Below are 16,123 nucleotides of genomic sequence, written 5' to 3' on the forward strand. Positions count from 1 at the left end.
ATATATTGGCTCGCATTGTATCATGCTTATCAATTTATTGAGCCATGGATCTTTTCTCCGTAATGGGCAACACAACGTGATGGTAGCTTTATGAATATGAGTATAATTTGATAGCTGGGCAATTAACTGCCATGGTGGATTAGCCCACGCATTATGTTTGGAGAGGTCTATTTGAAAGTCGTCTCCCAAAGGATGATTTAAAGTCCTGTAATTCGATAGTTGTGCATTATGATGTGCAGCAAACATATCTATGGTATGTGGCCCAAATATATTTTGAGCCAGTTCAAACCACCTGGGATTACACTTCCAGTCAGTGGCTAGTAACTCACGTACGGATTTGTTAAAGTTCGATACAAAGCGTGATAACATATCCGGTAAATGGTTATGTATTCTTGGCTTTATGTCAAAATGAAGCTTTGATATTGTATCATGCCAGCGACTCAGTAATCGTGAGTCGGGTTTCATCTCTTTCATATATTGAAGAGATTTCTGATCACACATCAGCGTAAATGCTGTTCCGTATAAGTAATCTCGGAAGTGTGTTAGAGCTGCCACTATGGCTAATAGCTCTTGTTAGCAGTTGGATAATTCAACTGTGAAGCATTCATTGCTCGACTAAAGAATTGTATATATCTAGGTTTGATATCTATAACCTGATATAATATTCCTCCTAAGGCTAAGTCGGAGGTGTCCGTTGCTATCTCATACGGCACGCCATCGACCGGTCCTTGTACAACAAGGGCTTGTTGAACTGCGTGTTTGAGCGCTTTAAATGCGTCATCACATTCTTTATTCCACAAGTCTCCTAGTTTGCCTTTATGACATCTTAAGTGTCCAAAAGGTTTAAGGTACTCAGCTAAATGTAATACTCCATTTGAAAAGAAGTTTACAAACCCACACATACTGTTAACATCTCTTCCTGTAGTTGGTGTTTGCCAATCTAACAGGTGTTCTACCTTACCGGGGTCGATTTTAATACCTTCTCCAGATATACGATAGCCTAAGAGCTGTATTTCGCTCACGGCGAAGTGACGTTTCTTCACGTTAATCTTGTTGAGTCTCTGAAGGACTCGCCTGACTAATGCGGCATGTTCGCCTTTAGTCCTAGAAAAGACGACTATGTCATCTATATAGACTTGCACGTTAGGCATGTCTGTAAAAATTTCCTCCATTACTTGTTGGAAGAATGCTGGTAAAGAGTGTAACCCGAAAGGTGCACCTCTGAACCTGTATTGTTTACCTTTCCACGTAAAACTAAAGTATTTACGACTTGGTTCATATACTTGCATTTGATGGTATCCTTGTGTAAGGTCTAAAGTTGTAAATACTGTAGCACCTTCCATCCTTCGCAGTAGCTCGTTAATACGAGGTAAGTGAAAGCTATGAGTCGGCAATAATTTATTTATCGGACTCATATCTAAACACACTCTGACTTTCTTAAATGATCCGTTAGAGTTATGTTGGTCTACGGCTAGCAGTGCCAAGTTAACTGGCGTCTGTTGATAGATAATTTCTATCACTCTATCTGCTAGCCATTTCTCAATTTGATCTTTTACCACAGCCTCCTGTCTCCAGGATACATAGTTCCTTGAGGGACACTTTAACTGTGTAAAGTCCACCTTGGGTATGTCAAGGCTGACATACCCGTCGTTAAAACGGAATTTTGCCCAATCTGTGATCTTTATCTTCTTGTTAACTAGAATCAGATCTATGATTTTGTTCGCAAAGTTAGGTATTAATGCCTTGACTGTGTCTGACGGGGGCTTATTTGGATTCAGACAGTTATCGTCTGACTGATCCTTTAATGGATCTATGTTATTTGGTAGACCAGTTACGGTTATACCTAGAGTGAATAAATCGCTCATTCCGACTACTATGTCGTACTTCTGTGACATCTCAACTATCACAGCTTTGGCAGTGATACTTCTATCATCGGCCAGGGAGATTTTAACATATGTGGCCATGGTATCACACATAAAAAGTTTTATCATCTGTTAAAATGAGGTGAGTTGTTTGTGTTCTCCTTTCGATATCTTTCATTAATGCAAAGCGATCAGATATACATGAAATTTCAGAACCAGGATCAATCAACGCAAGGATTTTATTTCCATTGCAATATACAGGGATTATTACAAGCTCATCTAAAGAGTCGCTGTATTGTCTGTGTAACGATTGTAATCGGTAGTACCGTCAGTTCAATTTACTATCGGGTCTGACGTTACACGATTTAGTGTGGTAGCCATTGGTCTTCTCACATTTATCACATTTTGTATGATAGTGTTTACAAGATTGAGCATGATTTCCGTTCCAACAACCGTTAGGTGTTAACTGATACATGTTATAACCGTTAACTGATACATGTTATAACCACATTCCTCATCAGTACATTTCTTAACTTGCTTGTATGCAGATCCCTTGTGCTACACACTCACCTTCTTAACAGGGCGTGTAAATTGAGTAGATTCACGTGGACGTGTATGTTATGGTCTCTCGTATGAGGTCTACCTGGATACGTATCCTTGATCGGTCTGCCCCCGCGGTTTCTTAACAACCGCCTTCTCCTGTGAGGTCATTCGCTTCTTAAGAGCGGCTAACTGAGGTTCTCATTGATCAACTTACTTATGTGCGATGGCTGGTTTGATTCTGATTCGGGTCGGCTCTCTGAGCTTTCCTTCTCATCCTCTCTCTTAAGCGGGTTGTTTCCTTTATCCGTAATTGGAGTTAGATTCTTCTGAGTGTTCTCATCAGGATTAGTAGGGATCCTCTTAAGCTCTTTCTTCAGGGTACTTCTCTCTTAACGAAGTATCTTCACCCTTATCTGTTGTATTGTCCTGGTTATTAATACCAGTAGTAATGATTTCGGTTACGGACTGATTGTCCTCTTCTGCGGTCGCGTTAAATGCGGCTGTAGCAGCGGCGTCTTTCTCCATCCTTTTCTACGCTTCTTAGAAGGAGTATTGTCTTTCTTGGTCACAATCTTAACTTATGACTGCTAGCTGGTCTCTTAAGGACTAGCTTGGACCAGAAAATTTTGTGGTAGTTATCTACCTTTACGTTCAAGTAGTCTAAGTAGTTAATACCTTTGCAAACTTTAAAATTTGGAAGATTTGGTCTAACAAGGCGATATTAAAGCCTCTGAATAAATAAACGCGCAGGTCTATCGTCTTGATGTCCTTAGTTATTGTCTTAACCAATAGCTTGCCACTTATCAAGAATTACCGACTTAGCTTTCATCAGACTGGCACATCTGGCTGGCTGATCGGAGGATCAACTAGGTAACGTTAATAGTCCCTAGAAACCTATATTCGGTTGAGCCATCTCGCTACCGAAGTATTCAGATATAAATAAAGTTGGAAAGTAAATATAGTTCTATTAATAGAACTAGACCAACTCTTATGTTTGGTATTTTACTGGGGCCTTTTAATGGCCTCGTCCAAATATCTGATATATAAAATAGTAAAGGTATTAATTAATAAAACCATTAAAAACGATTTAGGAAACTTAAGTTCCTCGTGCTGTTAAGAGTACGTTTATAATTTACGTACTGCTTAAGAGTGTGTTTATAACATAGAGTCTAATGTGGAGGCCCGGCTATTACATCTCCACGAAAATTTTGTACCAAATTCAACTGATGTTTGGCAATTTCCAACAGGATTGAGAAGAAATTCTACCATTCCTGGATATTAATTGGCACCCGCATTTTACATGCAGGTTTTGGACTTGCGGCAGCGTATGGTTATACCGTGTACAAGTACCAAATACCTCTTAACGAAAATATGGCACTGGGTTCAGCTGATGTTTGGCAATTCCTAACAGGATCAAGAAGATATTTTTAAATTCCTGGACGCTAATTGGTACCTGCATTTTACACTCATGGGTTGGGTCTGCGTTGCAGGACTGCGTGCGTCCCTCTACCGTGCGTATACATCAAAATACTCTCCACAAAAAATCCAGTAGCGAATCCAATGCCCTCACGACGAAGTTGTATAATTTGAAATCAGAACGATTTTCAATATTTATGTTTAGATTTCGCGGAACGAATGAGGAAGGAAAAGTAAAAGTAGCGCTCCATTCAGAACAGATGCCGTTAGAAAACCCGAATCTGGAAAAATCACCCAATTAAGGAATGGTGCCGAAGGCAAATCTCAAACTGGAACTGGTATGACTTGGACCGCCAGGGACATCGCAGCAGAGGTTTGTGACAGGGCAAGCGCCGTATACATAAGTGGAACAAAGTCCTACGAGGTACGTCTCTCATACAGATACATTTCTATAATTCAAATTTTGTATCACCTCCCACCCACGGCTAAGTTGTATATAAGTCGAAATCAGGAATATTGTCATTATCATGGTGAAACTCTCACAGGACCCACGAGGAAGAAAAATTCAAAAAATTCACCCCATTAAGGACTGGTGCAGTTGGAGAACCTAAAATTGGACGTAAAGACCTGGACCGCCAGGGACATCGTAGCACGGGATTTGCGATACGACAAGGACCGTGTAGATAAAAGGGACATAGTTCTACGAAACATATTCTCATACAGATACAACTCTAAACCCAAAATGTAAATCACTCACCCACCCACTCAGGATACAGACAATTAGACGGTCGGCCAGACTAGAATATCGCAATAATCTTGTAAACAAATACTAGACTGTCCCATATGTGGTTCAGGCGTTCTCGAGGTACCTGTAGAAGGGTTTTGGGCGTGTTTGCAGAACAGCACGCCGCTCTACCATAGGGATAATATTATTTATTTCAAAAATGGCAAGTATGTATGATACAATGTATGAACATATGGTATGGCTCTCATAGTCGCTGTAGTGGTTCAGGAAAGATTGATGGGAAGAAGTGGTCAGTAAATTCCCGTTCTACCATAGTATATCCATCAGGAAGACCTTTCAATATTTGTGTAAAATTGAAGCAAACCAATAAAGAAGGATATCTTGAAGTGGTTACATTTAAAAGGGTGATGCCGTTGTAAAACCTTAAACTGGCAGTAGCAAGACTTGGACCGCTAAAGATATCGCAGCAAGGGATTCGTGAATGGACAGCTATGTATAGATAAAAGGGACAAAGTCCTATGAAGCATATTTCTCATACAGATAAAATTTTGAATTCAAATTTTAAATCACCACCCGCCAAAACTACAGCAATATAGCGCGCCGATTTACCGTGTATATACATTGAAAAACTCTCCACTAAAATGTGATAACAATTCCAAAACTAAGTTTGGAAGTAGCACCCTTTTAAGGACTTGTGCCGTTGGAAAATTCAAAACTAGAAGTAGTAAGATTTGTACCGCCAGGGACATCGCAGTCAGGGAATTGTGGTAGGACAAGCTTCGTATTGTTATGTGGAAGAAAACACCGTGAAGCATATTCCTTATACCGATACAATTTGGAAACCGAAATTTTGATTTACCACCCGCTCACACTAAAGACAATTAGACAATTGGTTAGACTAGTTATCAGAATAGTAGTATAAATAAATACGATAGGCCCTTCACGCTAAAGACACTAACCCATACTACGGGTTCAGACGTTCGTGAGGGACTGTCCAAATTGGTTTGGGCACGTGTCGCCGAACAGCACGTCGCTATACTGTTTGCATGCGCAAAAATACTATCCACCATAATCTGATAGCCATTTCAACCGATGTTGGCAGTTTCCACCCGGATCCAGATGATAATATCAAGTTATACTTTTGCTGAACATTGGTTGACACCGGCATTATACACTCAAGCTTTTATCTCAATCATGTGGTATTGACATCTCAGAACGCATAGAATATATGACTAGCACATCGGCAGAAAGCCTGTTCAGTGCAACCCTGAGTATGAATGTACGTTTTCGTCTAGTCTATCTTGCGATAATAATATGTGGGACTGTCGTTCAAAAAATCTTGACTTGTCGGAGGGGCATGGACATCAAATTTTATTTATGTGCAAAGGATCAAGGAAGAATTTGTATTTGAACAGGTATATATGTATTATGCAAATCTCATTGTCAACGGGCGAGCGAAGCGAGCGACAGTTTAGGGTTTTAGATGTTGTGGACCATTCTAGTGATGTGTGAAATAGAGACTGAAAGTAACAGCCTCGAAGGTGGTTCTGATAGTGAGCATAAAAAATGTGGACTATTTTGAGCGGGCGAGCGAAGCGAGCAAACGGTATACGGGGTGTGAATGTGAATATTTGCAATAAGATCAGCTCGTGAATTAAGCCATACGCAACAGAGTCGCACACGGGCGGGCAAGCGACATGGTATGTGACGAGAATCTGTGACGTTTTACATAATGAGAATTAGTCAGGATGTGTACATGGTTCTATAACCCTTTTTACGGGCGAGCAAAGCGAGCGGGTTATTAGTGTTGAGAATCAGTCAAGACGTGAGTATGAAGCTGCAAAATTAATCACATCATATGGTCACCCTTACCAAAAAAATGAACATAAACGTATTTTACTTGGGAGATTCTGCCGTTCCATAAGAACATTGACCAGATCTGTATCTAGAGCCCGTAGTTGCTTACAGGCCGATGACCACTTGGGATTCAATCAGGTCTAGCCGAACGGTCTACCAAATCAAACAGTATCTAAAAGAGTAGACTAATAACACATATTTAAATAAATCTCAGATACGACAAAAAAAGAATTTAACTCTTCAATTTTGACCAAGATGTGCTCACCCCCTGCGAGTAATAATGTTCTACGTTATTTAAATGTTGGAACCCAGAAGGATATTCATAAACTACTACTGTAGTGTAGCAAAACACCATACTCTTCAGATGGGAGATAGATCTACCTATGCTGGGCTCACCCCCTGCGAGTAGTAATATTCCACGTTATTTAAATGTTGGAACCCAGAAGGATATTCATAAACTACTACTGTAGTGTAGCAAAACACCATACTCTTCAGATGGGAGATATATCTACCTATTCTGGGTTCACCCCCTGCGAGTAAATATTCGACGTTATTTAAATGTTGGAACCCAGAAGGATATTCATAAACTACTACTGTAGTGTAGCAAAACACCAAACATACTCTTCATATTGGAGACAGATCTACCTTTGCTGGCCCAAATTTATTACAAAATCAAAGCAATTATCCGGAAAGAATTCTCACTCTGCCCACTCTGAAAGTTAATAGTGACTCAGTTCACGCTCGAACAACGGCAGCCAGTACTACTAGGCCCCCCACTATATTGATCAGACGAGACAGTATTCAAAGCTTGTGCATTAATGTAGTAGAATAGTCAATCACTGACTCCTTCACCGCAATGCATGCAGCGACACTACTGTATGCCATCGCGGACACGGTCCACTTCGACCTCCCTGCACCAACGGAATGGAGTGATAGTTTATAGTAGGCGTGTGTATTAACCTAATATAAATAGTATAGTTCAATATGATTCGTTCGGCTGTATACCCGGAGTTTCGATTATTCAATGTACTTTCCAATCACGTGTGGTTGTCTGGAGTAGCGGAGATTCATGAGATCCGCCACCTCATCCAACGCGGTGAGAGCCTTCACCAGGTCTTCACCTTCAACATAATTGAATCCAAAAGAGAATAGCGATATAATTAGTACATCATACTGTTAACCGAGCTGAGTGCTATGTGTAAGGACGTACACCCCACATATTTTCTTATAGCTGGCGCCAAGGGTTGCGGGTATTATGGAACACCAGAGATGCAACCACTCGGAAACTACACTTCCGCCGTAGAGTATCAATAAGAATCGCCGGGAAAAACGGATTGAACTTGAATATCGATAGTATAATTGTTTCACTTAGGTCGATATAAGTCGTCGTGTTACGACAACCTGAGGGCGGCTGTAAGTAGAATATTGCAGAAGGGATGAAGTATGATATATATATATATAAATATATATATATATATATATATATATATATATATATACATATACATATACATATACATATACATATACATATATATATATACGTGACGTATATAGATCAGAATACTGATCCAATGAGGCAATTCAAAACAATCATATCCATGCCAGCCTTGTTGCTAATACGGCTATGTCTTCATATATAGCTAAGCACTAAAGCAACCCATCACAGTGAATAAGTACACGCATACATATACCATCAAAGTAAATGCGGGACTTTCACGTATAATAATTCTACAAATGTAATAGAGGTCACATACGTGTATGAGACGACGACATGCAGAACCTCGCCCGACTGGTGATGATCGGAGTAGCTGGGAAACCCACCACCACCACACCAATCCCTCTGTGGAACATCTCACGACTAAATGCGCTGTTGACGGATGGAATGCAAAATGAACGTGTGTGTTAGATGGGTTTTTGCCATAAGAGAGTGTAAATGATAGATGGTATACTGTAAAAGAGTGTATGTGATAGACGGGATATTGTATAAGAGAGCGGATGTGTTAAATATTATTGTATAAGAGAACGTACGTGTTAAGATGTGTTATTGTATCTTCTGTAATACTTGTGCAATGCCGAGCCAGCTTTGAAGTGAAGTAGGAGGTAAAAACCATACCTACGCTTCAAGAAAGTGTGAAGATGCGTGTGTTTAGCCAGACATGGGTCGGAACAAAAGCGTTTTCTTGCGCTTTAAATTCACGCGTGGTTTAAACGAGACGATAAGAGTGAGTGTCACTGCGGTCCCCGGACATAAATCTTAACGTGTCATTGCAGAAATAAATGAATATATACAAGCAAGGTATAGCCCGGAAACAATGCCCATCTGAGTGAACAATTGCACAGAAAGCGTAATTAGGGCTATAATAGCTCAGTTCCTGTTTGTTTGGACTATACTATGTTATAGCCCGTACAAGGCCCATACTACCTACCAAGCTCACTATTGACACTTGCGCAATCGTAGAAGTTGGATATCAACGCCACCGATCAACAAGACACACGACTAAACGAAACTACCACACGATTTCTGTATGGTAATAAACCTTATCCACATCACATGCGCAGCTTCGTTTGACTTGGAAAAACAAACAAACTAAACAAACAGTTGCCCGGTATAAAGCAGAGACACAGACGGACAGGCGAGGCAATACCAGCCATTCTACCAGAAAGGCACCAAGGCTATGCCCGAAGCAGACCAGGCAGGGGTGAACCCGCAAATATACAGGGCAAAATCAGGGGGGCAAAGGGGAATACATAACAAATAAAGTCTGCAGCAAAGTAGTAGAAATACATAACATACGCGATCTTAGCAGGATAGTATAGAAGCACCGGGATGACAGGTGAATCGTCGCTGCCGTAAACAATCAGTCCCATCTCTAGGCACTGTGGGTGGAGTGAGGGCATGGTTGAGCCAGGCGTGAGATAACAACCAATGAGAGTTCATTAAACTTTCAGACAGCCAATGAGAGTTCATTTAACACTCAGATAGCCCATAGGAGTTCATAAAACATTCAGACAGCCAATGAGAGTTCATAAAACATTCAGATAGAAAATCCAGCACTGCGCGTCAACTAGATGTGAGCATAGCTGAACACAGTGTGAGAACGAACGAGCTCACAATGACTGGATAAGGCATGGGCAAACAATCTACTAAGGGTTCACAGAACTACTAGGTATAATACCGCCACGCACCGTGGATCAAGTACAAGGGCTGTGATTATATGATGGATTATGCAAACGATTGGAGGATAGGTGGAGCCACCGTATATATATATATATTTATATAAATATAAATGCAGACCAGACCAATCAGGTTCAGTGTGGAATAGTCAACTTCAGAGGGTCGCGTCGACACTACTCTACGAACCTTTCAGGCGAGGCCTGACAGCTGCTACTGCATGATAAAGTGTGCTTGAATGACAATGTGTGCTGATGTTCCTGGTTGCTCCATACCTTTTGCCGGAAGTAGCGGGTGTTGTCCTGGATTTGCTTAATCTTGTCTACACCCTGAGTGCCGCCGATCTGTCCGTCAATCAACTTCAGCGACGACACTATCTGGCCTACAATAGGCGGAGATACAGAAGTGGCGTACATGGTGCTGTGGATCTTCAGTCGTAACTCATCCATGAGAACCTATTAACAAAGACAAACAGATGGTTACAACAGAAACGCAATGGCTTCAAAACGGTGTATAATTATGTATTGACATGCACACTATAACATAGTGATAGGCGGATATACATATATATATATACATATACATATACATGCATATACATACAGACAGAAGTTGGAACGATCAGATATATGGAGCCACGTGTGTGGATCTACAGGAACATGTCTTGAGGAGTAGAAACTCCCAAGCGCTGACAGTGTGTTAAACAATACGCCTCATAGTGGTTCTTCATAGCAACTCATCTATTACCATTACATGCGCAGATTTCCAAAAATAAAAATAAAAATGCAATGCCTGACGACAAACCCTGTGTGCGGAGCGGATATATTTACTATAGATAAATCTATATCTTTATGTATAGATGAATCTTTATGTATAGATGAATCTATATGTATAGATAAATCTATATGTATAGATAAATCTATATCTATATGTATAGATAAATCTATATCTTTATCTATAGATACAGATGGACTACAGTCACAACCAACAGACATCAGTCAATCGCCAAAGGTTCATATTACTATGACTTGCAGATCATTGGTATCCCCTTACACCCGTCCCTTCCCACACCACTACATGCACAGTACAGCTACCTTGTCACCAGCGACTAAACCCTCACCACTACATGCACAGTACAGCTACCTTGTCACCAGCGACTATACCCACACCACTACATGCACAGTACAGCTACCGTGTCACCAGCGACTAAACCCACACAACTACATGAACAGTGCAGCTACCGTGTCACCAGCGACTAAACCCACACAACTACATGCACAGTACAGCTACCTTGTCTCCAGCGACGTAGCCACCGGCAGCCCCAAATGATTTGGTGAATGTGCCCATCATGATGTCAATGTCATCTGGGGACACACCCCAGTACTCACACACTCCTACACAGAGCAGAGGAGAAGTAACGGAGGAGAGACAAGTTAACAGCGAAGGAGAGGGAAGTTAACAGACCAGAGGAGTTGCAACAGAGAAGAAAAGATTAACCCAAGTCATACGTCAAAGTGCTGTGCATGTAACCTATGTAGTTTGATAATTTCGATGTCCGAGGGGCCATGGAGTGGCTTTAGACTGCAGCAGACACCTTCGACTCTGTGACCAGACAGGGCTGCCGAGCCCAGTAGCACCACTCACGGTGTTGGGCCGTTGTAGCCAAACAGATCGAATACGTTATATAATAAATACGTGTCAAAAACGCGACAGGCGAGGTGACCTCACAGGCGCATATCCACACACTCAAATATCAGGTAGAAGAATTAGAAACACCAAACGAGCACAGGGGATGGACAGTAACATACCTCGACCGGTTCTTCCCATAGCACCGATACTGTGGGCCTCGTCTAGATATACATACGCCTGCAGAATGGGGTCAATGGGTGGACAGGTAGGTAAATACATGTGTGCGTAGGAATGAATGAAGAAACATGTATCTGCGCAATAACGCCTGCCCTCGGTATACGGATAGGACAGGCCATGGGTTAACACATAACCTAAAACAAAAAAGGACAGGCATCTGTGTGGACGCTCGCGGCCAATTACCAAGGAAAGGGCCACCAAATATATGCTACAACACACCAATGCGCGCGCAGGAAGCCTGATATTGGACCATCTTTCTGGCATGTCTGAGAGCGCCGCTGATCCAATGTGGGCACACACACACACACACACATATATATATATATGCAGATCATACTCCAAAGGGACTGTGTAGTAGGGTTTCTCGACTCAAGTTCAGAAGAGATCGTGTGGTGTATCCATCGAATGTGATGCACAAGACCGACTATACAATGCAGATCCGTTAAACGTGAATGAAGTAACAGATCAACAGCTTAACGGTATTGTGCCGATACATAAATGTCAGTTTATACAGGTTTATGTACAAAATTAGACGTGTATAATGATGATAAGAATAAATAAATAAACAAATATAATAATAATATATATGTGAACACACGCACACACACACACATTTTTATATGTGTACACATATGCATATTATAAATGAAAAGTAAAAAATAAATGTAAATGTAAATATACATATACATATAAATATATCAATATCAATGTCAATATATATATATATATATATATATATATATACTACACACACACACACACACACACACACACATATATATATATATTATATAGATACAGATATGTATGTATTTAATATAGACATACATAAATACAACGATAATAATTGATCTAAGCTGGCATACTTTGTATTTCTTCTTGAGACGCACGATCTCTCGTAGATTGACTATGGCCCCTTCCATGCTATAAATACCTTCACATAGAATGAGTATCTTCTTCCACGGCCTGTTTTGAAAAAAATAAAAAAATGAATAAGTTCAAAAGCCTCCGTTGTGCGCCTACAGTTTCATGTTTAATACTTACCATCGCCTGTGCTATAAACGTTAAAAAAAAACAAATAAAAAAAATTACACTAACAGAGGCACAGATGAATGCGTTCCCTACGAGGTCGGCACCGATTAAACGTTGTGTCAACTAGGAACACTTGTGCAAGCAGTTGGTATGCATATATAGTTACACATGTATTATATGTGTTACTAGTATGTATATTTAGATACACATGTTTCATATGTGTTGTTAGTATGTATATATAGTTACACATATATCATGTGTGTTGTTAGTATGCATATATAGTTACACATGTATCATATGTGTTGTTAGTATGCATATATATTTACACATGTATCATGTGTGTTGTTAGTATGCATATATAGTTACACATGTATCATATGTGTTGTTAGTATGCATATCATGTATCATATGTGTTGTTAGTATGCATATATAGTTACAAATGTATCATATGTGCTGCTAGTTTGAGTATATAGTTACTCATGTACCATATATGTTGCTAGTATGCATATATAGTTACACATGTATCATAAGTGTTGTTAGTATGTATATATATATACACATGTATCATATGTGTTGTTAGTATGCATATATAGTTACACATGTATCATATGTGTTGCTTGTATGTATATATAGATACACATGTATCATATGTGTTGCTAGTATGTATATATAGCTACACACGTATCATATGTGTTGATAGTATGTATATATAGCTACACATGCATCATATATCTTGCTAGTATGTATATATAGTTTAACATGTATCCCATGTGCATCTTAAGATACCTGTGTGTTCTGGGTTGTCCGTCCACTACGGCTCGTTTTAACAGGAATTCCAGGTTCTCCATATTGTTGTGTTTGAAAACTTGAATCTTCGCGCCGGACATGCGCGCTCCAAGCACCAACGAGGCATGGTTCAAGGCATCACTCAATATGAGACAACCCTAAACCCAACGCAAGAAGGTGTCTGTATGTTAGTACACACATAAACAAGCACCAACGAGGCATGGTTCATAGATCACTTGATATTAGACAACCCTAAACCCAATGCAAGAAGGATCGCTAAAGTGCTGATTTCCAACTACGTGTTCTGCGTTGTTTGTGCCCACCTTGTCCATCAAACTAGGAATAGTAGTCGAGTTTGTGGCAAATCCCATTCCGATGACAATTGCAGACTCCTTACCCACAAACTCTGCCACCAGTCTTTCACACTCGAAAAAGGCTGTAGGTATCATGCAAGGCATTGGGTGTGTAATAATATGAGGAAATGCAAATCATGTGTGTATGGTGTGTGTAATAGTATGAGGAAATGCACATCATTTGAGATACTTGTGTGCAGGAAGCTACTGAGAATATCATGCAAACCGGTCAATGAGGCTTGCAACTCCACATAATACTGGTGAGTGTGGGATGCATCTGTGCACGCACGCATGCACGATAGATGAGTTCGAGAGATATTTGTTATTTGATATTTGCATATATATATATATATATATATATATATAGTTACAATATATATATAGTTGCAATATATATATATATATATATATATATATACATATCTGATTATGTGCATGGACACATATCACCAACAAATATAGCAATCACGAGGAGAACAGGCGGCAAGTACGAAAAGTATGCCACAGTCTCCACGACTCCCCGGTGAAATCGGATGTGGAAGATTAATTGAATGCACGTACTCATCTCCTCCAGGAGTTCAGAGGTTTACAAAACCTTAAAACCCTAAAAATGGCCAAGAAGTGATACGTACACCCTTACAGTTCACGTGCTATCATGTGGCTCGAGCATACACAAGCACATGCGGTCTGCACGCGCAGGTGCCCAGAGATAGGTTCATCCGTGTGTGTTAGAGTACTACTTCGTCTACTAAAGCTATACCCGCAAACACAGCAGGGCTTCACAGGCCAATTGTCGCGCTTTGACAGACACTTACATATATATATATATATATATATATATAATAATAATAATAATAATAGAATCACACGAAGTCAAAGTGTATGCCGCACATAAACGTTTTGGTCAAACCTAAACAATGCGCGGCACCAGCCGACAAAACGCATGCACACACAAAATCATGATACATCCATGTGGACGTGTATATACAGATTAACAAGCAAGTACAAACACCAGTCACCTACACGCCTACATAAACACTCCTGACACACGTACATACGTCCACGCGTACACACACGTGCACGTGACCATACCATCGTTCGTGCCCAATTCCATGGCAGGGCTAGCGGAAGCAACTCCGTACTTGTGGAGGTGATCAACGGCCTCTTCGGCACACACGCCGGTGTTGTTTGCAAAACCTAGGTAGTTGTACGACCCCAGATTCATTACCCGATGAACCTCACCAGTGGTCCTGTGGATGGGTGATATAGTCAGTTGAAGTGCGGATGATGCGTGTCTGCATGATATGTGCTTTGTACATGATGAAGATGCTACACATGGGATGATACCACGTGTGGTTGTTCCTGTGAATGAGAGTGATAGTAAGTTGAAGTGAAGATTATTATAGAAAACAGATGAACAACACAGTAGACGGGCTCAATACAGATCGTAGGCAGCATCAGGAAGTATTCTATACCTAGTAATACAGATAGGTGACCCTATGAATGTGTCCTATACCTAGTAATACAGATAGGTGAACCCATGAAAGTGTTCTATACCTAGTAATACAGATAGGTGATCCCATGAACTACTCCCGATCTGCTGGCTCTTGAGTGCATATGCATACACACTCGCCCAGCCTACGGCCGCTCAGTCTTCACACGCACACACAGACAGAAACAGAGACTCGGGAACTACCTACAGCTCCAATGGTTCTCAATAATCAATACTAACAGGTGAATGGGGATGTCCACACTTCATATATATATATATATATATATATATACGTGCACACAAACGATATAATATAATCACACTAAAACATTCACAAATAGTCATGACATGGGAAAGTAACATCCTCAAAGACGAACTCAGGAACGCTTGTCAAGCCATCCACTAGGTGCACGAAGCGCTTCAGGCGCCACACAGTACACACGGCCCGCATCGGTCCAGTTATACATGCATATACTTGAATACAAAGTAAACGTACCCCCGGAATCTGCCGACACCACCCACATACACACCGAGACACACTCGTATACATTGGCGTTCAGGTACACCTACTGGAAATGCCAATTGTAGTCACTAGACACTCGCTCCACCACATCCACATATCCACCCGGGACACTGGAGATGGGCCGATTGAACACATCTCGCAGACGTCGGTACAGATTTCGGGTGTAGAAGCTTTCGAAATCCACGAACAAGGGAACAAATCCCTGAGAGGGGGTGGGTGCCATGAGATATAACAACGTGAGGAACTCCTTCCGCTCTGGGGGGTGGCTTGTGTGGAGGTGAAGTATTTGTTTTGCATGTTGTGTTGTTTGTGACATAGTGTTGTGTGAAGTTGTTTGATGCGTGTTCGTATGTTGTGTAGTTCGTATATTAGGTTTGAAAGGGAAAGTATGTGTATGCGTATATATATATATATATATATATATATATATATATAAAATATATAAATATATATATATATATACTATATAGATA

The 16,123-nt window shown here is 40.6% G+C and overlaps 1 protein-coding gene across 1 annotated transcript; it reads right to left on the reverse strand.

Annotated features, from left to right (window-relative positions):
* Positions 1–9,774: 9,774 nt before the first annotated feature.
* SARC_01003 (serine palmitoyltransferase 2) lies at positions 9,775–15,966 on the reverse strand (the record flags this gene model as incomplete). The annotated part of the gene is made up of 8 exons (XM_014305284.1): positions 9,775–10,053; positions 10,889–10,992; positions 11,407–11,464; positions 12,331–12,430; positions 13,283–13,440; positions 13,606–13,718; positions 14,728–14,885; positions 15,698–15,966. The coding sequence occupies 8 exons, from the start codon at positions 15,964–15,966 to the stop codon at positions 9,775–9,777; spliced, it is 1,239 nt and encodes a 412-aa protein (XP_014160759.1).
* Between the last annotated feature and the right edge of the window lie 157 nt (positions 15,967–16,123).

This window comes from Sphaeroforma arctica (genome assembly GCF_001186125.1).
Source record: "Sphaeroforma arctica JP610 unplaced genomic scaffold supercont1.36, whole genome shotgun sequence".
NCBI lineage: Eukaryota > Ichthyosporea > Ichthyophonida > Sphaeroforma > Sphaeroforma arctica.